Source organism: Amia ocellicauda, chromosome 12 (genome assembly GCF_036373705.1).
Source record: "Amia ocellicauda isolate fAmiCal2 chromosome 12, fAmiCal2.hap1, whole genome shotgun sequence".
Lineage (NCBI taxonomy): Eukaryota > Metazoa > Chordata > Actinopteri > Amiiformes > Amiidae > Amia > Amia ocellicauda.
Window position 1 is genome coordinate 1,382,779 of NC_089861.1, and position 27,824 is coordinate 1,410,602.

The 27,824-nt window shown below is 45.9% G+C and overlaps 1 protein-coding gene across 2 annotated transcripts in view; it reads left to right on the forward strand.

Moving 5' to 3' along the window:
* LOC136764193 (E3 ubiquitin-protein ligase MARCHF1) overlaps positions 1 to 27,824 on the forward strand; it is a 77,818-nt gene that overhangs the window by 44,210 nt on the left and 5,784 nt on the right. The window contains exons 3-5 of one of the 2 annotated variants that reach the window (XM_066718030.1): positions 21,371 to 21,421; positions 24,819 to 24,898; positions 26,346 to 27,044. In XM_066718030.1, coding sequence (XP_066574127.1) covers positions 21,371 to 21,421; positions 24,819 to 24,898; positions 26,346 to 27,044 — 830 coding nt within the window. The remainder of the gene's footprint in view (positions 1 to 21,370; positions 21,422 to 24,818; positions 24,899 to 26,345; positions 27,045 to 27,824) is intronic. The other variant, XM_066718031.1, reaches the window with a different exon arrangement.

Below are 27,824 nucleotides of genomic sequence, written 5' to 3' on the forward strand. Positions count from 1 at the left end.
TTAGATTCATATACATATTATAAAGAACTGTATGTAAATTAATCCGTTTAAATGTTGTTGTTGTGTTACAGTGTTACAAACGTGTTTTCAGTTGCGTTGTGTGTGGAGGTTCCTGCCAAAAACAGTTTTTAACGATGATTGCATCAGAGTTGCAGTGTTTCACTATTCGTTTTAAAAACAATATATAAATGGAGCCTAAGGTACCTCCCTGCTAATACAAAATGTTGCCACGACGTTGTAGCAGTGTTGTCACAATGTTGTGTGTTAGCTGGGCTGTCAATTTGTTGTGCACTTTTCATCACGAGATTTTAATTACAATCAAAAGGTCACAGACAAAAGATTGCCATCAACAAGTTTTCATTTGGAAATCACTACTTAAGCTGTGCTAAAAACAAATAGCGTTGTTGTATGTTGTAACTAATGTTAATGTTGTAACTAAGCAGGCTGCCTTTAGAAAGTACAGCACTACAGGTAACACTGTGTCGGTGTGTTTATTGGGCCCAAATCTGACCATTTAGTCAGTGCATGCTCAGACTTTGTGCTGATTCTGTGCACAGTGACTAAAGTGAATGACTAAAGCCACACAGCTCTCAAGTTTTCAGAAACACAATGATTGATATTTAGCCCGAGATCAGCCTGAGCCAGAGTGGGGGTGTGTGTGGGGGGTGGGGGGTATTTTTGCAGTGCGCCGGGAGTGTGCGGGGGGGGGCATGCGCGTAGCATAGTTTGTTCGAAATGCTTGAAATGCGTGTGACTATGTATACAAACACATACTTCTAGCATCACAATACTAAATACTGAAACAAAACAAAAATAGCCCACAATGAAAAAAAAATAGATTACTGTAATAGGAAAAAATGCCCTAATGTATTTTCTGGTGTTATAGGCACTGGCTCATGCAGCGGCCACGGGATTCGGACCCAGATCTCCCGCGCCGCAGTGCAGCGACAATACCGCACCAACAAACAGAGGCTTCAGAATCGTTACATTCGTTAAAAAAAAAAAAGGCCAGTATTCACAATCAATTATTTTTCACCGCGGAGGGGCGGTAATACCCTTCACCGGCACAGCCCTACTTCCATGTGTTGAAGCACTTCTCTTACACCTGAAGAAGGGGGCATCTTGGGGAAGCAGAACTGGCACTGTCCCGCAGACAGAACACCTCTGGGATGAACTGCAGTACCACAGCAGTGGTCACACACAGCGCTGTGCTTCAGAGGGCAGACACAGTGTTCGGTTCCAGCAGTGTGTGTCACTGGCGACACTCGTGATATCAATTGTATTTGTTTGCAGGGCATCAGAGTGTCAGCCCAAAAATCCTCACAAAAAACAAGCTGGGAAGCCTCATTAATAATCCAGTAAAAATGCAGTAACATGGATACCGGAGGCCAAGGAAGGACAGGCTGTTTGGGGTTACCATTTACATTTAAAACCGCTTTAATCTCTGGAAATATGAGTTGATATACACGTGAGGAAATGAATATTTAAATATATATACACACACCATACCATGAGCCACATTCGAAGTATAAAGCTGAGTGGAGTAAACCTGTTGTAAGATGCTTTCGGATGTTTACTACTTTGCCCGATCCTTTGTTTTTCCGCAACAGAGATATTTCTTCTTCGCTGCCAAGCAGGCAAGTTGCTAATGTGTTTATAAAACCCGAAACAGAGTGTAATTTCTCACAGGGGGTGAAAATGCGTCCATGCTTTAAATAGCCGACAGTCACATGCACTGAGCCCGAGGAGATCTTCCTGATATTGCTTCTTCCTTCTCATTCGTTATATTAGTCTTGAAAACTGTATTAGACATTTGGGTTCAGCTAAGGCAATAATCCCGCAGACAACAGAGACGAGATAGAGGCCGACAAATTTAATAAGGTCCTAAATATAAAACCTAAAAGCAGGGAGGTTGTCTGCTGAGAGTTGCTGCTTGGTTCATCCCAACCCCAGTAGACATCTGCAGGAAAAGGTCCATAGAGTTTATTTTGGCCTCAACTTGCTTGGCTCAGGGACCGATGACCCGGCCCGGAGGACGAGGCCACTGGAAACCCCCCGCTGGATGGTACGAGCCACGGAGATACTGTGGGGCCGGGGTTTGGGTTGGAGGAGATGCCCAGAATATGACAAGACGGGGATGAACGAAGGCCTCGACCGAATCCAGGCGGGACCGGGCACACGCTTGGCCTCGTTTCTCGGGCAGGTCAAGGCTCTGATCTGGTCTCGGCCGTAGATAGTCTTTTAACTCGAACACAGATGTTTTATGGCACTTTCTTGCAGTCCAGCATCAATAGGTATTCTGTCTTAATGTGTGAAATTGCAGGGGGCTGCTGGACGGAGAAGCGAGCCTAATGGTGTGTCTTTATTGCCGTGTTAGTTTGCCTTCTGGGGACACGGGCCATTCCTCCTGCCTCTGTGCTATCTTTCTGTGACAAACCATCATCATCGACCCATTACTGAAACACACGGTGGAGTTACTGATGTACGGCCACCGTCGACAGTATCCTGCAGAAATGTCTTTTACTGGCACTTTATCTTCTGAATCTTTATCTTTATCTCCATCTTCATTCCCGCCAGTAATAAAAGATCTAAAGCAGTCTTTCCAGTCTGGAGGAGCACGTGGGGTCTTCTGAGCAGGTGCCGACGTGTCTGAGTTCGTCTCCCCGTCTCGGCGTTGTGTCTCCTGTGGAAAACACGGCTGGGAAGTCTCGGTTTTGTTGTTGGTGTGGCGTAGCCAGGTCAATTGCTCAACCATAAAGACTGCCGGTCCCCTCCTACCCATCCCTAATCCTTTAATAGCTGAGGACGCTGAAAGAACGTTAGTTACTGTATTGAAATAATTGTAATGTAATCTGATGCAATACTCCTAATCTGTAATGTAATCGAATTACTTGTGGGATCCTTTAGTAAAAATAGAAGAGAGAAAACGTGCAACAGTAGAAGCTGTCTTCAATCAATAAAACTGTGGATATTGTCCAATCAATCTTAATCTGAAAGACGGCAAAAATTCGTTTTTTTGCTCAGTTTAGTTTTAGTTTAAATTGTTTCAAGGCTGTGTTTAATATAAAAGTCATAGTCTTGCAGAAGTAGGCAAGATGCCAAGACAGCAAACAGCGCTCTCCCGATTCCACTACTGATGCACAGACGATTCAGACGATATTAACTGCCCACCCCAGTGGACTAATAACACTGTTAACTGCCTCAGTCATCGAGGGTCCTGTAGGTGAGTGTTTTATTGCATAATGTGGCGAATAGCGATGTCCTTCTAAAACAAAGGTGGGAAGTGCGCGAGCCTCACTGATTGTTTTTAGGGGAAGTGCTGAACAGAATCCAGCTGCCGGCTCCACACTGTGCCAGGAGCTCCGGTTATGACTTGAATGCAAATGAAGTAAAATCTTCACAAAAGCAGCAAGAGCCTGGGCTTCGCGGCTGCCACAGCGCTGACCTTTCCTCCTTTCAATTACTGCGTGATTCTGATGATGTCGCCACTATTAGTGTTTGTGTTTGTGTCGAGTGCCCTGACCGTGTTAAACCCCGCACACAGCTTTTTGGGGTTGTTGTTATTGCAAGGATTGATTTATTTATTGGTGTATTACTGTGTGATCACAATAGGCATATGTAAAACTTTTGTTGTTGTACTCAAGTCTTCTGCCTTTTCCTGTAAATGATCAAGAAGTCGAATTTTAGTATCTGTGTTTAGAATACATGTCTGACCTGATTAACTGTAAAGTAAGTTATACATTTTTGTCATCAAAATACTTAACAGGAAGACTTGTTACTACCAAACAGTGTGTGTGTGTGTGTCTGTCTGTGCGTTTATGTTTGCGTGTGTGTGTGATTGTGTCTGTGTGTTTGCATGTTTGTGTGTGTGTATTCTCCACATATTAAGGACTACTAGATTGCTAGCCCTGCAGGGAGGTGACGCATAACAAAATTATACTGGAGACAATTCTGAAATTTGGCAAAGGCCTGAACTGGTCAAATACAATCCTGAACATATCTGGTCTATAGAGTCTAGTGTTTTATTATTATTTTTTCAAGGAGGCTCCCAAGGAAGACACTATTAACATTTCCCTCGCAGAAATGATCAGTTAGTAGTGATAAATGATTCACTTAAAATGTACTGAGTACCCCGTGGCTCTTGTAAGTAATGCAATTATCTGTTATCGGATTGATCTTTGTTTGTTTGTGTGTTTGTTTATTTGTTTGTTTGTGCTGTGGCATTATTTCCAAGCTCTGTCTTCAAATCCTGAATGGATAGTTTGGATCGCGATCTCTTGTGATCTGCCAGCCGTGGGACACAGCCTGTGGGTTCAGAGCCTCAGATACAGCGGAGTGTAATAAATTACTGGTATGGCGCCAAATAGGGATGGGAATTACTGCACCCCGGTGTCGTTTCCTGCACAGTCAGGCGTTGATTTAAAATGCCTGCGTGTTCATTTCAAGATTTTGCTTTTAAGCTGACGGATGAAGTTTGCTGTTTCAGGTTTTATTAAAAGATCAGAGTTTTTTGTTTGTTGGTTTGCCTGCGAGTTTCCATCGCCTTGATGAACGGCTGCTATCCATACGCTCTTCATGTCTATCCATCCCTTTGTTTGCTTGTTTATTTTACAGTGTACGCGCTTTCCACTTTGGACACGGGTACAAATATTGTACAGAATCAGGTACTTTCTATCATGAATTCATTAAAGTAAAGGTGGGGGTCTACACTTCAGTGCTGGATGGAGAAAGGCCCCTCCTAATTGTTTCTTTGGGACTTTTTCTTCCTCCTCTTCTTCCACTGACGCATCAACGTTTTCTTTCTCGGTGTGAAAAAGATGCACTGAAGCCATTTTCTGCCGTCTCCAATGTGAAATGATCAAACATAACCCTCCAGGCAAGACTACTGTACCTCAACAGCTGACACTTTGTCCTCCCTAAAGAAACGATATATAAATATGTGATCTCCAACTTTGAGTCCTTATCCTAAGAGAAGCGTCGGCAGTAACGGACCTGCTCTGTGCTGCCGTGGTATCGGCTGTGGGAAGTGACCACTGCCGAAAGACTTGCGCTCTGGATTAAGATTAAGAGTGTTTGTCTCCTGACACGAGGTATAGACGGGTTAGGAGAGAAATTAATCCTGTCAAAATTCCTCAGGAAACACAAATACACAGATAAACAAAGCCACAGTCATAATATTTTTGTACCTGTATACGAATAAAGTGTTTTATTCATTCATTCAGTTATTTGTATGTGCTTAAGTGATGAAATGAGACAATATTGCAAATCACAGACCTGATTTATGGAGCCTCTCAAAATGGTGTGAAAGATGCTATTAGTTTAAAATGACCGGAGATGTCGGCTATTGATTAATGTTTTATTAGAATCAGAATAAAATGTTCACAGTTAGTTTTGTGTTTAACCTTATTACAAGAATGCAATATTAAGACAAAGGTTATATATTAAATGTACATAATCAGTATGAAATATGCAGAAAAGCGTTGGAGGTTTTATATATATTTACACTGTTCACTGCATCCACAGCTCGAGTGCATTTGTATTCAACAATGAGAAAATGTCCAGCTGCCAAGAAACATTAAATTGGTTCAGTTAGATTGCGGTCTCGGCTGCCAGGACTTCATGGGTTTATTGTCACAAAGTTATTTATTCTTAGTCGGCATTTGTGCGTCTGCAGACTTGGAGAAAGCGGGTGAAAGAAAATCTCATGCAAAACAAATAAAACAGGCGAATTGGAGAGGTGCAAGAAACTGTGAATGCCATTTATTTTCATCGACAGGAGAAAAAAAGGACCATTACCTGAACAGACAGGCGCCCGAAGGAGAGCCCAGCATCTCAGGACAGACATTATTGTCGTTCCGAGTCGTGATAGGAAATGCCAGTCGCATATTTCTAAACGGATTATTCTCACGGTTGGAGATTATCAGCCACGGAGCTTTGAAAGACCGGCTTCAATAAAAGGGCAATTTCATTCATGGCTGACAAAGATGTGCTGTTTGTAAAGGTTATATGCAGAACAACCGCCATTAAGGGTTATTATAATGTGTTGGGACTCTGGCAATAACTTCCCTCGTTAGCCAAACCCAATAACCGCCGTTTTCACCCAGGAAAGGAAGGGGGACGACGACAGTAAGTAGGAGGGATGGAGAGCTGATGAAACCTGGCCGCGTTCCCCCCCTTGGCAGTGAATTGTCGAGCTGGATCGCTGCCAGCCGGGCTTGAGAGTCCAATATGTTTGCTGGTGAGTGGGAGGCCGATCCATCAAGACTCATGCAAATCGAACCCCCAGGCAGAATTAATCTGTCAACAGACACGCGGCTGGAGAATTCATGGTGCTCAGATGGCCCTGATGTTGATGTTTTAGTTTTGTTCAGCCCACTTTCAGCACTGGAGTTGATCATCCATGTTTGTGGTGTACAAAGTGCAGAAAATTCTTGTGTTAATATTTCCCAGTTAGTGATTCACACGTAAGGACTGCTTACTTGCGCTTTAATTACGCTTTTGTCGTCTTGTGATTTCTTTCAGATAGTCTCACCGCCTTCTTTGGGGGCTGCTGTTTTTTATGTATATGAATATGTAGGTATAGATATATATTGCAACTGCGTTGAGAGGTGTAGAGACACTGCAGGCCGAGAGGAGGCTCGTTCGGAGCAGCTCCGGTTCTAGTACAGACTGTGACTTAGTTGATAGTGTCTGCGTTTATCTTCTCCGAATAGTAATCTATACACACTGCGTATCTGACATTTCATTAGGATTTACATTAATTAAATTACCCTTATTTCTGAGATTCAAAGCAAGTCCAGTGATCTCTGCTAGATCTTCATGTGAAATGTCTGTGTTTCCTCGTTTTCTTTAATTTACGTTAAATGACTTTTAAATGTGACAGATTCAGAACGACGAATGCAGGTGAAACAAGTTAACGACACCTGCATTGCATATATTCAAGTTGTTAAACTTCTGCACGGCTTTAGAAACATTCGGTCTCAGGCCAGTCTAGAACAGCAGTGACATTTTTACCTCAGGCCTCTGAGTGGTGCCATACGACACACGATGGGGGAAACCCCTCACAGGAAACGGGAAAAGCTCTGCCTTTTTGATGCACACAAGAAACCATGTGTTTCCGACTGAGTGTGACTTCTCCGAGCGTTCGCTCAAGTAGCAGGGGTGGCTCTCACAACCTCACAGCCCGCCATGCGTCTCACATGCCTTCGCCTGCATTCATGAGATTTCATCCCAGTGTGGATTGCATCCTTAATTAATCGCCCTCTTAAAGGCTGTCCTGCATAATATCATACTGCGGGGATCAAAGAACAAAAGCCCGTTCGCTGGAGTGCTGGATGGGTCCCGGGGGGGGGTTAATTGAATTGCATTGTCTGGAGTTATTGTAATTGAGTTGTGGTAGACAGCGCATCGTGGAGATTCCTGGACGAGCCTCTGGAGTTGGGACCCTGCGATGTGTGTCGAGTGGTTCCTATATGACCGGTCTTCTCTTTTTATTCCTGGAAATAAAGGTGGTGAAAAGTCGATCTTCATCATCTTCGTCTTCTTCTGCTTTTTCTTCTCCTCCTAAGAGAGTGCAGTGGCAGCTTTTTCATGCCCGTTAATGAGAACCGTTAGGAGAAATCTGGTGAAGGGGCAGAGAAGGCGTCACGCTGGACGCAGTTACAGCGTAACAGTTAATACCTGCGTCCTGGTCTGGATAAGAGAGCGCCGAGGCGGGGGCCGGCCCGGTGGTACTCGGTGACTTCACTGGGAAAAGCCACTGGTTTGGAACCCGGGGGACATCTTTCACGTCGCTGGTAGAGTGTGAATAAACTCGCACTGTGCATCTGTCACACAGATCCAATTAGACCATCCAATTAGCAAACAAAAGAGTGTGCAGGGAGTTTAGATGGGGTGGGTGGGTTTGGCGCGGGCTCCTGTCGCGAGGGAGAGAGCCTAATTAAAAACTGAATGTGGGAGAAGTCTCGCTTTCAGTGAGAAGGGAGGATCACGTGTGGAAAGTTTTGTTTTTTCAATGGCGGCTCCTGAAATTAGTTTTTTATTTTGTTTATCCAAAAAAGTGCTGGCGAGTTTAAGGGCTGTTTTATAGACGATAGTCGAAACCTTATTCTTTTCTTGTGACTGATTGTGAGGAATATTGTGCACAGCAGTTCATACGAGGGATAGGTTGGTAATTATCTGCCTTCACTTGAGTAGCCAGGCCTGTCTGCAGCCTTTTCTTGCTTTACGAACGAGAGGAACTTCAATGCTGTTCAGTAAGAATTATTTCCTGGAAAAAAACATTGCTGCAAATAGAACATAAGTGTCCAATCGAGAGGAGGCCATTCGCCCCATTAGCTCGTTTGGTGTCCATTAATAACTAAGTGATCAAGGATCCTATCCAGTCTGTTTTTGAATGTTCCCAAATTGTCTCTTCAGCCACATCGCTGGGGAGTTTGTTCAGATTGTGACGCCTCTCTGTGTGAAGAAGTGTCTCCTGTTTTCTGTCTTGAATGCCTTGAAGCCCAATTTCCATTTGTGTCCCGGGTGCGTGTGTCCCTGCTGATCTGGAAAAGCTCCTCTGGTTTGATGTGGTCGATGCCTTTCATGATTTTGAAGACTTGAATCAAGTCCCCATGTAGTCTCCTCTGTTCCAGGGTGAAAAGGTTCAGTTCCTCAGTCTCTCAGTAGGACTTTCCCTTCAGACCTGGAATAAGTCTGGTTGCTTGCCTCTGAACTGCCTCTAGAGCGGTACTATATATATATATATATATATATATATATATATACATTTGTGATTTAAGTGACAAAACAGAATATGTGAATCCTGCAGAGTGCCGCTACTCTCTCACAAGTAATGTATTCAGTTGCATGTCTTTACGAGTAAATATCTTCACAAGAAGACGAAACATAATTGTCTCTGTTTGCCGCAGAAGACTGTTAAAGCAGTGGGGCTCCGTCAGTGAAGGCAGACCTCCCTGGCTGATTTACCTCTCTGTCACTTGCCAGAGAAATGCCCAGCCGACACAGTGGATCTCTAATAGCTTTTCATTCGCTGGAGGCGACACAAGACCCAGCTGATGGACCTTTTCTCTGTCAGAGTTTAGTGCTTTTTTATTTTGAAAGACGGCCTTCAGAAACAGCCTGGAGGGATCGGTCCGGCCCCGTGGCTTGTTCTGTGTCAATCTCACTGTGACAGAAGCTGTAAGCAATACTACAGCAAACATCCTGCACCTCTGTGGTGGTCTGTCAATATTGGGAAAAATCAAAATGGTCTGGGAAACGATCCACGTTGTTATTGAGGCATTCTGAAAAAGTTAGATAGAGGCGCGTTCAAATGAAGCCATGCTGAATGTAATGCACACACGCACACATCTTCCTCACAGTTCAGGTTTGGACCCTCGGGAGAGTTTGTGAGATTTGAACTGGCATCAGTCTTTCTTTTGAATTCTTACGATGCCTTTCTCTAGGACTTCTGGACTCTACTGCCCCTTCCATCTCCATCCGGTCACGATGTGTATCTGGACTATTGCAGGAGGCACGCCGCTCTTCTCACAGGCGTGGGATGGAGAATGGACGAGTGACGAGTCGGAGAGGAAACTCTGAGTGTGTTTGAGGTTCTCTGTGTTTCACACAGCTAATCAACATACTCTCAGGCGTACCTTCACTGCATCCTGTCCAGAAATCCTGTCTCTTTCTGTGTGCGGTTTCATCTTCCTGTCCAGAACAGGGAGGTTCTTCACGTCTAACCCTTAGGAAACCAGCTCAAGGAATATGTCACATTTGTGTAACAGGCTGTACAGAAGTGCAGTCTGTCAATTTTGCCACACAGCCCATATTCCTCATGAATCAGAAATCCGTTCACATTGTGACGGTCGTGTTGACGTAGGGGAGTGGCTTCAGCATCGCGAGAGTTTCTTTTGTACCTTTGAGAGCTCGGTCAAAAGGCAGAGACACACAAGGATGGTTTACTACTGAAATCCCGTTCTGTGGCACTAGCATTGGGGCGGTGAAAACACAGCCTCCTGTGACACCTTGTGTAACGTCCTTAAACACAAGGGACATTTAAGGGGAAGGTAAGGGGAGGCTTAACTAAAGCTTGTTTATGTAACTGGCCCTACTTCTTAACCAATATGGCTAAATAGCTTTTTTTTTAATCACCCTAATTCAAATACAGCAGAATTTGCTGATTAAAATCGGACTGGGTGTCTCTGCTTTCTCTTTTGACTGCGGCGTCTAACAACAGGCTGGCAGGTCGCCCTCACAGCCTCTGGATTGCGTGACAGAGGGACTTCTCGATCTCTCGCTCCGTGCTTTACCTCGCCTGTCTGAGGTTTCTTCCCCACAAGCTCGACCGAGTCGTCCCTGTTGGGGTTGGAGTCGGGATTCATTTGGGACTAATAACATGGGAAGTTTTTTTAGCCAAACAAAAAGCTGGACTCTACAGGCCTTATTAACTTATTAATATTGCTAAATAGGTTGCATCTCCACTACAGAGAATGTAATGCCGGACTTTGGGAAGTGGGAGTCAGTGCTAACCACCACGTTACCGTGAGGCCCAGTTCACGCTCTGGTATTGAGCATAACGCTGCAGCTCCTAAAGGGTGCCGTGTTAGTCCATACCGCACAGCGCAGGCGATTAAAATGAATGTAAATAGTGTAATGCGTGATAGGGCTTGACTTTCACCCCCCCACCATCTCTGTCTGTGAACCTCATCACAGTTTGTGTCTCTGTCCCTGTGAAGCAGAACACAAATTGCCACCGTCAAGAACTGTGCGTTCATCGAGAAATAAGTGGCATATTAAGGCAAATTAATTCAGTGTCCATCTCAGGCTGCCTGTTAGGGCTTCGTGGTGTTTCAGAGCCATGTGTTTCTTTCACTGTGGATCACGTGCTTCCTTGACGTGCTCTTAAAGGGAGACAGAATCCACCGACGCAGGTTGTCGTGGACATGCTGCATTTCCTGATAGCGCAGAATGGCAAATGCATCTAGAAGGCAGCAGGGAAATAAGAGGCAAGTTAATATAATACACCCCGCCTCTGTGAGCTCCCTTCTGAACCACAACAGCCTGCTTTTTAAAGCGCAAGAGCCGCAAGCTAAAGTATGCGTCTGTTCAGTGCACCTGGGCTGTATTGTTGATCAGAATGGCCTCTGTGCTTCAGTCACACACTGTGTATCTGCTGCCCTGTGCCTGCAGGGGGAGACCTGCTCACTTGTTTGGTGGGTTATTTGCTGTGTTTGTTTATTCGTTTAAACTTTGCATAAATTCATTTTAATCACAGATGACATCAGCTGACAGTAGGTTAATGTGGAATCAGCGTAAACATAATCCCAGTTAATCACCATGATGTTTGTCACCGGTGTGTCAGTGTGCTGCAGAACGCCTTCACTCGACCTGCGCAGTAATTCAGGCACTTCCTCTGGATGTGTGCAGCTGTGCTGTTGAATGGCAGTTTAGGGAATTCTCTGCAAAATAAAAACTGTTTTCTCTAAATCTAAATTTATAAGGATTTCAATCTTTTACACCCCAGCTCGCTCTGAGTTTTTCAGCCTCCGTGTTGATGACAGTCCGTCCCATTGTGTTAGAGAGGCACACAAGGCTAAACAGAAAGGAAACGCTTTCGTAGTTCAGGTGATTTAGAGACCTGCAAACAGTGGCTTTCTGTGCGATTCTGTCCTGGTTTAGTAGGAGAGCCTTCTGGCGCGGCCTGCGGTGGCCAATTCTAAAAAGTGTCCTGCTCTCAGTGATTTTGTGCGTTTGATATGTTTTCCTGGACTGTGCATATGTATGTAACATATGTATATGTGTATGTATGTAAACTCCAATTAACGGCTCAGTGAATATATTCACAGCACGCCGTATAGTGGCTTGCGTTGGCTAGTGTGTGATATGCATGTTCTCAAGCCGGTGAAATTGTTCGAATCAGAGCAATGCAACCGTGTAGCCCTCACCAGCTGGCTGATGCCTGGACGGAGACAATTCATTCCAAGCTGCTGTGTTCACATTATTTTCTCTTCAGCGGCGGAACTGGTGAAATGTAAATAACACGCCGTATTGGTTTGGCACCATCAAGCTCGAGAAGAAAGCGGAGTCGGATCTGGCTGTGCAAAGAAATCACTTAGGAGTTATTGTTCTACCATAAATAATGTATCACCACAGTCCACCAGGACTCGACTGTCCGGGGATCCTGACTCAAGACGGACACTGATTTTTTCTGTGTCAAGAAAAAGATGCTGCTCAGCTGACATATTGTGGAGACTGTGGATGAAAGAGAAGCTGTCTCAGGATCTGCTTTCTTCTTTTCTTTCCCCCCTGAGTATTTCAGTTACAAACGTGTGGAGAACTTGAAATGTGTTTAAGGACTGTGAGGGTGTCTTATATGAACTCTCTCGTTGGTTTTTAGGGGAGCTGTTCTTCGAAATACACAAGCAGAGACCCTTTCTAGGGTTTGTTTGAAGATGCATCTAATAATACATCGGCAAAGGGAACTTAACTTGAGGTTGTGTGTGTCTCCACATGGAACTGAGAAACTGGATACATTAAAACATGCATAAGTCACGAAACACAACACTGCCAGTTGAGAGAGTATCCACAGCACAAAAATGCAACACTATAAAGTAATGTGTGTGTGTGTGGGTGTGTGAGAGTGTGGGTGTGTGAGTGAGAGACAGAGAGTGTGTGTTAATCCTGTGCAGGTGGCTGCTATCCTTGTGGGTCTTTACTGTTCAGGACCATTAAATGAAAGCAACCTTTTTAATTTTTGATCCCAGTGCTTGTGTTTATATGACTTGTCCGCTCATGGTCACTGTGTCGATGTGTTTGTGTGGTGGAGTTCATGAGTTGCAGCCCATGGATAGGCCTAGATACAAATTACCAAAGATATAACACCCCCAGTCTCAGCAGCCTGGCAGTACCCGGCCCTGGCTCGTGATTAAGGGCATGTGTGAGGGCAGTTCTCCTACACGCTGTTCATGTATCCATGTGAAAAGCTTGGCTAGTATATATAGTGTATACATGGTCAAGCACCTTCTTCTGTAAGGTTTCCTGTGCAGTTCAGTTGTGTGTGTACCAGGGACAGCACAGCTTTCCTTCCTAGAGACACACTGGTATTCCTGCCAGTATTGCTCACACTGGGCACTCAGATCTCGGATGTGCAGCGCTGGGAGGCCAGGAGGTGGCAGCGCTGTGCCTCTGATGGGATCCACTTGGCAGCCATGCGTAGCTCTCACACAGCAGCGATGGCAGGGTGGGCATCCTTCAGTCAGCACAGGCCCTGCTTTAGCTGAAAGATTCCCTTTCATCTGAACCGAGTCAGGCCAGGGCAGCGTGCCAACTTCTGTCCTCTGCTCTGTGGAGATGAGTGAGGGGCCGTCTGAGCTTTACCCTGTCCCCCTGTCTTAACTGTATCGTCAGCTGCAATGTGGACAGGTTTCTCTCTCTGAATCGGCACTCAGCAGACTCTGACCAGACACCGCTGAGAACTCGGTGGGGTCAGATGACCGACACACCGCACCGGTGAAGCACATTGCTTGAGCCGAGGGGTGCGAGGAGAAGAGCTCGATGCGGCCGGAGGTCGTGGGAACCGAATCCTGATATCACGGTGTAGGCGTTGGTTTCGGATTAACCAGAAATCCTGTTCTCTGCCCTCGTGTTCACACGGTGTTGTACTCAGAACCTAGATATTAGATCAAGCCATTCCTCCTTGTTTTGCCGGGAGTTAGGTCTGTAAATAGGTGATCGTGTTCGGCTAGATATGAGAAAAGAACCCAGAGTTAAGTCATGATTAGTTGTTTGAGTGTGTGTATGCGCGTGTGTTTGTGTGTGTGTGCGTGCGTGCGTGTGTGCATGTGTGTGTGTGCGCGTGAGTGTGCGTGTGTGTGTGTGTGTGTGTGCGTGTGTGTGTGCATGTGTGTGTTTGCGTGCGTGTGTGTGTGTTTGCTTGCGTGTGTGTGTGTTTGCGTGCGTGTGTGTGTGTATGTTTGCGGGCGTGTGTGTGTGTGTACGTGAGTGTGTGTGTGTCTGTGCGCGTGTGTGTGTGTGTTTGTGTGCATGTGTGTGTTTGCTTGCGTGTGTGTGCATGTGTGTGTGTGTGTGTGTGTGTTTGCTTGCGTGTGTGTGTGTGTGTGCGTGTTTGTATGCGTATGTGTGTTTGCTTGTGCGTGTCTGTGTCTGTATGTTTGCTTGCGTGTGTGCAGTAATCTTATGCACGTGGCTGCAGCGTGTTTCCTTCTCACAGAAAGAAGATACTCCAGTTTTATTAAGTCAAATACATTTTCACCATTTTCAGTCTTGTTAAAACTCTTCTCTGGTCTGTGGGACTGTAACAGGTCAGCCAGCTGTCACTCTCTCTCCGCAAAAGGACCACGCTTATCTCACGTCTGTGCAGCTCCAGATGAGACAGGCCCCCCACACGGGGTTCCCCGCCCCGCGCTCGCAGGGACACTTGGATTTCTCTTGTTCATCTCCAGGGCTAGAGGCCAGGGTTGGCACTTTAACTATTCATACCGATGATAGTGTGTGGTATCGTATCCACCAGATCCCTGCAGGAGCAAAACAACTATGGCTTTCATCCGCCTCCATCAATAATGCAGAGCTGGGGCCGGGCTCCGTTGTGAGGGGACACGCGCCACACAACACGCCTGACGCAGCCCTGCGCGGCGCTGGCCTGTCTCTCCCTGGGCAGCTGATCTGGCAGCGAGACCGGCCCGACGCTGCAGTGGACGAGACCCGAGGCAATGGTGTACATCTGTAACATGGAGGGGGCGGCCGGCAGACAGAAAGCCGGCGAGGAAGGGCAGCACGGGGCCGTAGGGGATCCGGAGCTCGGCCTGCAGGTAAAGAAAGCATCATTAATGTATTAAACGTGCCTCCTGCGTACCTTCTTTGTTATTGGTTTCTTTTGAAAAGACAACAACACCTTTGTCGGGTTTCACTCGAGAAAACGGCCGCTGGTGTCATCTTTTCCTTCTTCCTTCTCTTCCCTTCTCTTCCCTTCTCCTGTGGTCTTGTGTGTCTTCAGACCCGAGGAGCAAAACAGCTGGAGTCATTTCAGTCATTTTCACACATCTCTCTGTCGCCCATCGCTTACCCTTTACACCTGTTGCTGTGAGGAGAGCCGTTTCATCTAAACTCTTATTACAATATCAGATTTGGAAACTATTTAAATAAATCAATAACAGAAGATGCCAGCAAAGCGATTTCTGAAACCTCAATCTGGGCGGTTAATCGACTCTTTTTGAAGGGTTTATATTCGAAGCAATCGTCTTCCTGCACCTTCAGACAGACACCTGAGGTGATTCTGTTACAAAACAGGAAAGAAATGACAACAGACACATTTGTGTAACTGAGTCGATTATTTAAGGTACGGCAGTGCAGATTTAGAATCGGGTTGCAGTGACCCCAGTGAGCTTTTCCACAGGACTTTTCATCCACCATTGGCTGAGCCACACGTCCCTGGGATCGAAGTACAGACTTTAGCATCCATGTATTGCACTCGAAACTGCTTCAGCATTGATGGGATATAACACACACAGACACACACTGACACACACACAGACACACACACACAGACACACACTGACACACACACAGACACACACACACAGACACACACTGACACACACACAGACACACACACACAGACACACACTGACACACACACAGACACACACACACAGACACACACTGACACACACACAGACACACACACACAGACACACACTGACACACACACAGACACACACACACAGACACACTCTGACACACACACAGACACACACACACAGACACAGACACACACTAACACACACACACAGACACACACACACACTCACACACACTGACACACACAGAGACACACTCACACACAGACACACGCACACACATACAGACACACACATGCACACACACAAGACACACACTGACACACACACAGACACACACTGACACACACAGACACTCACACACAGACACACACTGACACACACAGACACACTCACACACAGACACACGCACACACATACAGATACACACAGACACACACACAGAGACACTCACACACACTGACACACAGAGACACACACTCACACTCACATGCACAGAGACGCACAGACACACACACACACACACACAAGGTTTCCACATTGTTGCTTTGTATGAGTTTAAGGCTCTGGCAATCACAATGATCGGACCTGCAAGCTGGATTCAACACGAATGCTTGTTCTGTCGTCGGTCGTGTGTGTCGTGCTTTTCTCTTCCCCGAGATGCTTGTAGATACTTGCTAGCGGAGAAGGAGAAGCCTTGAAACACGACCCTTACAAAAGAGAGAAAACTTGGCAAGTCTGGGCTGCCAAAAAAACGAAACGAGGTTTGTGGTTATTTGTTGGCAGGCGCAGACTAGATTTCAGTACAGCGGCGGGCAGTCATCACCGCAACTCCTCAAGCGTCTTCTTAAGGGAGACTGAGTGAGTGTTGATTTCAGATCAAGCTGGAGCGCACAGACGGTCATTACTCTGTCATTAAATTAACTGTCTTATCAAGAGCACATCTGGATAAATGAGCCCCCTTCGCGTTCATGATTGTCGAGCTGCTTGGAGCGTATTATTCACTCGGGCTCAGCCGGCGTTTTGCAGGGCCTTCGATAGCGGCCGATATTTGCTCTCGCCCTTTACAGAAAACGGTCGAATCGCACGGCGGATTGCTATATCGCAGCCTTATAAATGCCGGCGTGTTTTTATTGTATTTATTCCTGTTAGTGTGTGTGTGTCTTTTCCTGTGGAGGTTTCTATGAGTGAAAAACGATATGCTGAATTCAGACAGGTGAGCGCTGAGACGAGCTACGGCCTTCTTCCTCCTCGGTGCCGAAGTAGCGCTTCTTCGAGGAGTGCAGCTCCCACCCTGTTTCCCGTGTCCCGTGTTCCGTGTCCCATGTCCCATGTCCCGTGTCCTCTGTGTTTACAATGTGGAAGATTATAACTGGGAAGGGAGCCCACTGCGCAGGCCCACTTTACCCAGAGTGCTCCAGTAAAACCCCAGGTGTATAAATGGGCACCTGGGCATGTTGTTTTACATATGAAAAATTATGTCTGATTGCTGTAGTTGCTGTTGTGTATGTTTGCAGGGGAGTTCAGGGCAGGAAGCGTTTCTTAGCTGACGCCCTTATCCAGGAGTCACATGATCAACCCCCTTCAGAGGATGTGGGCTGTGCAAAATGTCGACTTCCAAACACTTTAAAATGAGCAAATAAATAAACAAAACGAATGAATTCCACAATCTGGGCTTTGAAAAATCAACGTGACTGTTATCTTCTTTTGGGAATCAAGCTGTTCTGTGTGGGAAACATCTCGAGCCAAAACCATTTCGTATTTCTCTGGCACTACGGTGGCCTGTGGGTTTTTAAGAGTCAGTTCAATATGTGGGTCAGAACTGTTGCTAGTGTAAAGGCAATCTCTTGCAATGGAAATAGTATTGATCGATCGGTTGTGGCTGTCCAGCATGGAAACAAAGGTAATTTGTCGAGTAATGTGTTAGTAAAGGCCTGGGTATTTTTTTTAAAGCTTTATATAGTACTTGCCTGTAGTATAGATTTTGTAATACTTTTGGTAATGTTGTCCTACTTGTTGTTTTTGTTGTTGAGAGTGAATTTATCCCTAGAAACTAGACATATGATGAATGTAATTCCGATCATTCTCGGGGCTCAAACTGACACCGTGTCTGTCTTCATGAGCTCCCGGTAAGATCTGCACGCGCTCCGGCACGGCTTAATTGTACATTTACTCCGAAGACGGATCATCTCATCTCCCCGGGCGCGCTGAACTTCTATAATTACCATTTTCTGAGACGCTCTAGGTTAACCCAGCCAGAATGGTTTTAATTCATCTCTGTGCCTCGCTCGGAGCTGGTTTTCCATTGTACGAAATCAGTCTGCTCTCCTCCGTGTATGCGCTGCAGGATTATACCGTGTGTGTCAGTCGGAATTGAGACTCCCCTGGGAGAAGCACAGGGTCTGTCATTCTTCTGGGGTAAAACAATGAATTGAGTCCAACTGAAATCAACCGTAAAATGGTCAGACATACAGTACAGTAATATATTTTATAATAAACACAAATGTTCAAATTCCTGAATAGACAGGCAGACGAGAGACACTCAGGGCCCGATTAATTGTAATAGTACCAAAGTAATTTATTCATCAATAATTTAGCGCTCTGAGACGGCCAGTCGGTGAGACGCAGTTGTGTCAAATTCTACAAAGCCAAGACGTTGGGCAACATTTTTCAATATTTGATTGTTTCCAAACTTGCTTCCCAACATCCCCATCCTGTTTCAGGCTTTCAGCATAAATTTGTTTTTCCTCTCTGAATACCGATCCTTTGAGAAGCCAGGCTGACGTTACACCCGAAGCAAAGTCAAAAACAAATGATCGATTTTTTGGTTATCCATTACCGGCTCCAGTTCGGGTTTACCAATTACGCATCGACAGCTCACAAAGTTTGTGTTTTGCCCTCCATTGAACACAGCTGGGGAAGACGCCTGGCAGCCGCACACCTGCGAGTGCCAACACAGCTGCTGTCTGGCTACGAATTGAACCCAGGATGTCTTTGCTGACAATGAGGATAACATTGACTGTCATAATTAGATCTCACACAGGGGCTTGTGAAGCAGACAGGGTCTTTCTGTGTGTGTTTGTGTGTGAGAGAAATAAAATTAAGGCATTGAATACAGAAAGTCACATTCCAGCTCATGTCCTCACTGCAGGATTGTTGGCTCATAGGAGCCCAGCTTCTAAAGCTCATGCATGAATGTCATGCTTAAATTATGAACACCTGCCTCTCATGTCCTTGTTCAGTACCTCTGTTTATCTCCTATCTCACTCCTGTCACCCTATACTCCGACCCCATACCCTGTTACACCCGTCAGACCATCTGAGCTCGGAGGAAGTGCAACGAGATATTCAGGTGTTGTTTCTGTGGCATCCATACGTTATCTCATTAGGCCAGTATTGTAACATCTGACTGAGCCATTGTGCTCACCATGCGTACGACTCGAGACTGTCTACTCTTCATGTCCTGGGCTGCATTGTGACTCCGACAGAGAAGCCCTGATCCAAAGATCATGTCACTGGAGTCAGGAGCCAGCAGTAATTCATTCCAGGTCTGTTTTTTCAGTAAGGAAGAGCAGGAAAACTTTTGAAGTTTGAGGGGGCGAGTGGATGTCAGATACATAACATAAGAAAGTGTCCAGTCGAGAGGAGCCCATTCGCCCCATCGTGCTCGTTTGGTGTCCATTAATAACTAAGTGATCAAGGATCCTATCCAGTCTGTTTTTGAATGTTCCCAAATTGTCTCTTCAGCCACATCGCTGGGGAGTTTGTTCAGATTGTGACGCCTCTCTGTGTGAAGAAGTGTCTCCTGTTTTCTGTCTTGAATGCCTTGAAGCCCAATTTCCATTTGTGTCCCCGGGTGCGTGTGTCCCTGCTGATCTGGAAAAGCTCCTCTGGGTTGATGTGGTCGATGCCTTTCATGATTTTGAAGACTTGGATCAAGTCCCCACGTAGTCTCCTCTGTTCCAGGGTGAAAAGGTTCAGGTCCTCAGTCTCTCAGTTGGACATTCCCTTCAGACCTGGAATAAGTCTGGTTGCTCTCCTCTGAACTGCCTCTAGAGCAGCGATATCTTTCTTGAAGTGTGGAGCCCAGAACTGTCCACAGTATCCAGATGAGCTCTAACTAGTGCATTGTACAGTCTGAACATCACTGCCCTTGTTCTCAATTCTACACTTTTGACAATATACCCTAGCATTGTGTTTGTCTTTTTTATTGCTTCCCCACATTGTTTGGATGGAGAAAGTGAGGAGTCCACATAGACTCCTAGATCTTTCTCATCTGTTACTTGGTGTTACATTTGATTTAGCGGCCTATAAATAATTTCCCTCATTTCTTTAGGTACTGTTGGAAATATACCATCTGGCCCAGGTGATTCGTTTGTTTTGAATTATGCTAGTCCCTATAGTACCTCCTCCTCATGTTGGCTGTGGCTTCTGAATCTGCATTTTATTTCTGGAGAAGCTATGTTTTCATCATCGCTGTGACTCAGTTAGCTGTCCTGGGTCATGTATGCAGCGGAGAGCTTCCACGCGTCTCTAGAAGCGTCCTGTCTGTGTGATGATGCTGTAATCGCCCTGTATATAGCAACAAGCGGATTTAGAAACAGTCTCCCACCCCCTGCCTGATAAACCCATCCCCACACTGAGAGGTAAAGCGCAATAAGTCATGAGATTAGCCGAGGTCAAGGCCCAGATCCGTCCTAATGAAGCTCTTCTCACAGAACTCTGCTGGGAACCTCAGATCAGGCCTTTCAGCGGCGTTATATCTGATGTGTTTAAAAGTCAGTCATCAAGCCTGAGGGCTGAGTGTAAGTAATGCCAGCCATGTTTCTGAAGGCCTCAAACACATCTATTTTAACTTGGCTTCTATAGCTTGACCATTAGTCTATCTGTTACGCAGCAATTGAACTGTTGTCAAAAGCCAGTCATTCCTTCCAGGTGTCAGACTGACAGCCAGCAGTTCAGCCGCCACATGAAGCGATAACTACTGTTGAATATCGAGGAACGCAGGTGAATCTAAATCGAACTCAGACAGGATTGGCTGAGCTCTCCTGCTGATGGGCGCTCAATATTGTTGATTCCTGTCTGAGCACTAGAACTTCAAAGTCATGACAATATGGTCAAAACGTCTGTGGTATTTTTGGTTGATGCCTCCGGCCCTGATGTCTTTTCCATTACTTTTATCACAGCAAGAAATATGTTGACCTTCAGGAGTCGACATATTGCTGTGCTTTAGATGTGTTTCTTCACTGCAGATGGTGTTACTTTATCCTTGCGTCTCTGTGTGTCTCTCTCTCTCTTTCTCTCTCTGTCTCTCTCTCTCTCTCTCACACTCTCTCTCTCTCTGTGTTTTACTTCTTCAAAATGTGTGCAGGTTTCACTCCTGATCTTGCAGTGTTAACAGTATTCTCAGTACCGTTCTGTATCACCAGACTGCATTTGTGCCACATATGTTTGAGAGACAGCCTTTAAATTGAAATACATGAAGGGCTGATGCACATGAGTACAGAACAACATGGACATTACTTTGCGATTATAATGTTCACATCAGACTTAAAGGCTTTGGAGCGATTTCAAGAGAACTGGAGAAAGTACTGTGCGTCTTATTAGCAGCCAAGGCCAACGAGGTACAGAGTAATTAGGGAGTTGTGGTTGCCCTTTCCTTGTTTCTAAATCAATAGCTCCTGTTTGCCCCAGTAAGCATCTGTAATAAAAGGCATTGGATTTCTGTGCCTCAGCCTTATAATGAGCTTTGCAGAAAGTACAACAAATTCTCTCTTTTTCTCTCAGAATGACAAGTCACCTGGCCGCTCGGCGAGTCGCTCCAGCAACATCTCCAAGGTAAGGCATGTTCGTTTATCTTCCAGATTGCCAGATTTACAACACACACACAATATCCGTTGACAAAGCAGAAGGTACATTTTTATGGGTCCCTAAAATATAGTTAGGTGCATAAATATTTGGACAGTGACACAATTGTCATCATTATGGCTCTGTACGCCACCACAATGGATTTGAAAGGAAACAATGTACTTTAAGTGTAGACTTTCATCTTTAATTAGAGGGTAGTTACATCCAAATTGGGTGAACGGTGTAGGAATTACACCCAGTTTTATATGTGGTCCCCCAGATTTTAGGGGCTCAAAAGTATTTGGACAAACTAACATAATCATGAATTGTGAGTTTCAATACTTGGTGGCAAAGTCTGGAGCCCATAGACATCGGCAGATGCTGGGTTTCTTCCCTGGTGATGCTCTGCCAGGCCTGCACTGCAGTGTCTTTAGTTCCTGCTTGTTCTTGGGGTGTTTTGCCTTCAGTTTTGCCTTCAGCAAGTGAAATGCTGCTCAATTGGATTCAGGTCAGGTGATTGACTGGTTTCGCAGTATGCTTCGGGTCATTGTCCATCTGCACTGTGAAGAGCTGTCCAATGAGTTTTGAAGCATTTGTCTGAATCTGAGCAGATATCGCCCTAAACACTTCAGAATTCATCCTGCTGCTTTTGTCAATATTCACATCATCAATAAATACAAGGGAACCAGTTCCATTGGCAGCCATACATGCCCTTGCATAACATGCTGCACAGATGAGGTGGTCTGCTTTGGATCATGAGCAGTTCCTTCACTTCTCCATACTCATCTCTTCTCATCATTCTGGTACATCTTTATCTCATCTGTCCATAGGATGTTGTACCAGAACTGTACAGGGTTCTTTAGATGTTTTTTGGCAAACTCTAATCTGGTAGTCATGTTTTGGGGCTTACCAATGGTTTACATCTTGTGGTAAACCCTCTGTATTTACTCTGGTGAAGTCTTCTCTTGATTGTTGACTTTGACACAGATACGCCTACCTCCTGGAGGGTGTTCTTGATCTGGCCAGCTGTTGTTAAGGGGTTTTTCTTCACCAGGGAAAGAATTCTTCTGTCATCCACCACAGTTGTTGTCCGTGGTCTTCCGGGCCTTTAGGTGTTGCTGAGCTCACCAGTGCATTCTTTCTTTTTAAGAATGTACCAAATAGTTGATTTGGCCACACCTAATGTCTTTGCCATCTCTCTGATTGTTTTGTTTTGATTTCTTTGCCTAATGATGGTTCGCATCTCTCGCAGTGGCAGCTCTTTGGATTTCATATTGAGGGTTAACAGCAGCAGATTCCAGATGCAAATGCCACACTTCAGTCAAATCTAGACCTTTTATCTGCTTACCTGTAATTTAACTAACCTGGCCATGGAACAGCTGAGACAGCTGAGCAGCCAATTGTCCAATTACTTTTGAGCCCCTAAAATTAGGGGGACCACATGTAAAAATTGGTGTAATTCCTTTCAAATCCATTGTGGTGGAGTACAGAGCCAAAATTATGACAATTGTGTCACTGTCCAAATATTTATGGACCTAATTGTACATATACCGTATATATATTGTATGTATTTATTTATTTATTTATTGTATTGTCTACTCAAGCTTTCCTATTCACCACAGCATTCTGCAATGATAACTGCATTGATCACTGTCTTAATTCATTCTTCTACAGAAATGCTCAACTCTATTCTGTGCAGTTTCATTATAAAACAAATGAAAAGGTTTGAGCCGATCTGTGCTTTCATGCCAGTTAAACTTAACAAAACTATTTACTAGGAACAAATGTGCATGTCCTGAAACTTCACTAGAATTGAAGTGTCTGGAAACATCTTGTGTAACTGAAGAATTTTTAAATCCTTACAATTCTCCGCCGTGGATGACATTTATACTCAAGATAAGAGCGTAGGAATGCTTGGCAAAGCTGCTCTGTGATTGGCCAGGACATAAAGTACAAGTACAGCTATTTGTTTCCCCCACATGTGTTTCTTGGACGACAGTTTTCAGAAATGTCTTTCAGTGTCTGTCTCAAATTAAACAATGATATCATGATATTATAATCACCGAGGCTCAACTATTTGGTGAATGTGATGTATTGTTGACTTACAAGCTTGTATTTCCAGTTTTCCAGCCATGAGTCAGAATCCAATCAATGACGAGTCACACGCGCTACTGTACAGAGGCAGGTGGATATTCCTGGCAGGGGTTTAGGGAACTGAAGTGTAGACGGAGTCCAGTAAAAGTGTGGACTAACCTTGAAATACAGTTTTTTATCAGTTAATGTGTTTGTCTTTCCTTATACAGCTGCCAGAATTCAGTTGAGTAAATTCAATAAAATAAATAAACAGGCACGCATATGCACATGAAATACAATCATTAAACAAAGTGGCCTGTGAAGGATATTACCCACGATTCTGTGGGCATTGTAAACCCTTGCTCGGGGCCTCTATTAACCCAGACTGCGCTCCAGCAGACGCATCTTTCTCTTCCTGTTTCTGAGTCGACACAAGGGCTATTGATCAGCACTTCCCTCTCAGCTGGGCCCGGCAGGTCCGGCAGATGCAGTGCAGTCTGGGGGTTCATAATCGGTGTGATTACCTGGATTGATTAAACACCCTCTCCGCCGGCCGCAGATCACATGTTACTGGCAGTGGAACCGTGCAGCAAAACATTGTGAGACCGAGGTGTGAAAGACCTCGGTGCGCGGTGTGGTGCGAGTGCAAGAGCCCTGTCTTCCTGCAGAGCGTGTTTCAGACCTGGGCTCAGTTATAATTGCAATCTGAATTACAGCCACAGTGACTTTGCTCAATAACAATTATTCTGTTACACACAGCAGTATAATCTGATCTACAGTATATCGCAATACACATTGAGGGAAAACCGGTCTACAGGGGGTTGTGCTTGTTACTGATGTGTGATTAAATGTAAAAGATGCAAACCGCTCAGTGGAAGCCAACGTGAGTTACACTGCTAAAGTGTTAAAGTGTTAAAGTGATGGTTTGCACAATGAAATGCAGCTGGAGGGGTGTGAGGGCTGACCGTGGCTTTATTTGGCAGAAATTAAAAACGAGAAGCAGAAACTCAGACCCTGCCGCAGTTACAGTAGCTTCACACTGCCGGGGAGGTGCAGCGTAGGGGTTAAGTGACTCGCTGCACAGAGACACTTCCTCATTCCAGTTTCACTTTTACGGCTCTGCTACAAACCTGCTTCTTTCTTTCTGAGATCAACACAGATGCTGTGTTCGTTTTAAACCATGACAGCTGAGGACTTATAAAATATATGCATACGTGTGTGTGTGTATGTACATGTATATATATTTACAGCAGATGCATTCCCAATGATGCCCTTCTTCAAGAAGAAAGTTAAACTATACGACTGGTCTTTGCAGGCAAGCAGCCCGACCACCACCACTGCGCCCTGCTGCCTGTCGCGCACGTCCGTGACTCCCTCCACTCAGGACATCTGCAGGTAAGTGTGGAGCGCACACCGGTCCCGTCCGAGTCATCTCCCTCACTGTCCGTCTGTGTCAGCTGTCTGCGTCTCCGTCCACTCTCCCGCGTCGAACCTCGACCCCCCCGGTCTGCGTTTGTTTGTTTGTGTTCGTGTTCTTGCGCATCCTGGCTCCGCAGTCAGACATTGTTACAGGAGCCGAGAGCCGTAGGGCCACAGCTGTAGTGACCGCAAGATTAACAACAACAGGAACCAGCTAGATGTGTTATCTTTCCTTTCTTTGTGCACAAAGCCCTGAACAGTAATAATCTGGCTTTTGAGGAAACGTCTGCCCTGTCGAGGCTGTGAACCCAGGCGGGGGTTAAAGCAAACGTTTGAATCTTCCTCTAATGGCAGATTACAGACCTCGACCCCGTGGCAGCTTTGTGTTTTGATCTTCTGTGCACACGCAACCTGTCAACGTGTGTCGGTTTGTGTGCACCAGTTCTGCTGACAATGTGCCTGAAAGGTTGACACAGAAACTGATTCTGCTATGGGGTTGTAATGCGATTAGTGGAGATGATTTGAATGCCTTGCTCAGAGCTGATCTGGACGAGATTCAGCCCGTAGCCCAGAGCCATTGTTTGGGTGTTGCTTGTGCACCGAGGGGGTGGGCCGATGAAAACCTGTGAGTGCGCAGCTCCACAGTTAGGACGTCTCGTTTCCTCAAACAGCCTTCCTGAGTGAAACAGCAACACAGGCTGAGAGCTACAATTAAAGAGTCATTATAATTGTTGTGTTTTGGTCTTGGAAGACTCGGTCCACACCAGTGTCAAGATGTCCTTTTTGTTAAGCGAGCTAGTCATCTTGTGTGCCACTTAGTCTCAAATCTATATCCTACATTTATTGAGTCTCACTCCTGCACCGGTTCAGACGAGATTATTCGTTTATGCAAAGTCAGCACTGGGGTTACAGGCGTGCTGTGCTCAGCATTCAGCCCGTTGTGAAACCTCTCAGTAAATACAGAAACAGCCAGAGGTGCTGAGAAAGATAGCCGAGTTATTAAGAAAGGGTTATTTTTAACTAACTCAGTTCTACTTTCGTATCTGACAAACTTGAAGGCTGGTTGAGTTCGCACTAGAGGATAGAAGATTGTTTTAGATTACCGGCCATTACACTTCTCTTTATATATATATATATATATATATATATATATATATATATAAAGTGGTAAGAAAAACCAACAGCTCCTTACTCTTTGCCAACCATGACATCAGCTGAGCATCTTACAAATGAATGACACAAAATGAACGCAAGCAAGGACCCCCCCAGTGTAAAAAACAAACAAACCCACTCTTGAATAATTTCATTTTCCATGCCTGTCCAACTCTCACATCTCCACTCTCTCTTCTTCACCCTTCCTTCCATCTTCCATTTTTGCATGTTGCTATCTCTGCCGCTGCTGTCGTGCCGCCGCGCTGCTCAGACCCGCGGCTCTGCAGGAGGTTCAGGAGGAGGGTTTTGAGCAGGACACCCCCGTCACAGTCCTCACCGGCATGGGGCAACCGGGGGGTAAGAGACAGGTCAAGAGACGGCACCGGAAGAAGAGGGCGTCCTGCCACACCTGTGAGTGCAGCAACGCCCCGGCCGGGTCCGGGAAGAGGGGCTCGCGCCAGGAGCTCTTCAGGCCGAGGGTCAACGGGGACTGGCACTCGTCCACAGAGGAGGAAGAGGAGGACGAGGGGACCTGGAGGCGGACCCGGAGCTGGAGCCGGGAGCGGGCAAAGCCCCCCAGGAATGGCAGACGCCGCAGCCGGCCGGACAAGAAGCCGCCGGAGCCAGAGGCCCTGGAGCTGGTGTCGGTGGGCTCGGACGAGGCGGAGAAGAAGGAGAACCAGCGCCCTCTGGAGGCCGAGCGGCCCGTCCTGAAGAACCGCAGGAAGAAGGAGACGAGCTTCTCCTCCGCCTCACTCTCCTCTCAGGCGCGCTGTGGGAAGAAGAAGGGCGGCAGGGTGGTGGCGGTGCCTCTGGATAGCTCCTCCCCGCCGAACGAAGACCCGGTCCTCAAGACCTACGAGGACAGGGGCCCGTGGGGTGACAGCCTGGCCGTGCCCCTCGACCACAAGCCCTCGTCTCAGGACTCTCGAACCCACTCGGCGTCCGATGATGATTGTGAACTCTGCAGGTTGGTTGCCCTGTGCCAACGCAGCGCTGGCAGTTCGGCTCAGTCACTTCGCTCTGTCCATCCTGTCCTCCGTGTCTGTCTCTCTCTGTCTACCTCACATTAAGGGGTGTCTCTGTTTTTGAGTTTTAAGTGGTAGCCGATGTAGGAACATTTTTAAAAAGTACTTCTCACGTCCACGCTCTGAATTTGGCAGATCTGTACAGAGTGTATTTGGTGTCAGACCCTCAGGAAGGTTACAGATGAGAGCAGAGGTTTTTGTTTCACATGATTTGAAAAAACGGTTTAGTTTTAGCCTTTAGTTTCTTTACAAAACAATAAAAGCAGTGGAGCGGAAAGTTTATATTAGTCCTGTCAGTTTCTCGCAGTGTGTGAAACTGACTGAAGTAAGTAGTAGCGAGCCAGAGCTTCTCACATCAGGAGAAGGAGAAAGAAAAAATCGCATTACCTGCTGTCAGGAGGAGAGGCAAGGATGGAACAGTATTATCCTTGTTTTTAATCGCATCATATTTCAATTACCGTGAGAAAACAAAAAGGGTTTTTTCAGTCTGATTGACAAGCCTTGTGTAGGCCGCCTGTGTTTTTGCCTGTAGACGTGTGTCTGCACCCGAGACACGGGCAGGCAACATGCAAACCATTTCCATCCATGCAAAGCATATCGTCGGCGGCTGCACGGTCAAACCGAGGAACTCTGGCACCGTAGAGCGGGTATCTGACCACACGTGGGTTGGGTATGCCATCAGCTCAGCTTTAGGAAGATGCTGGCACGCAATAACCAGAGCA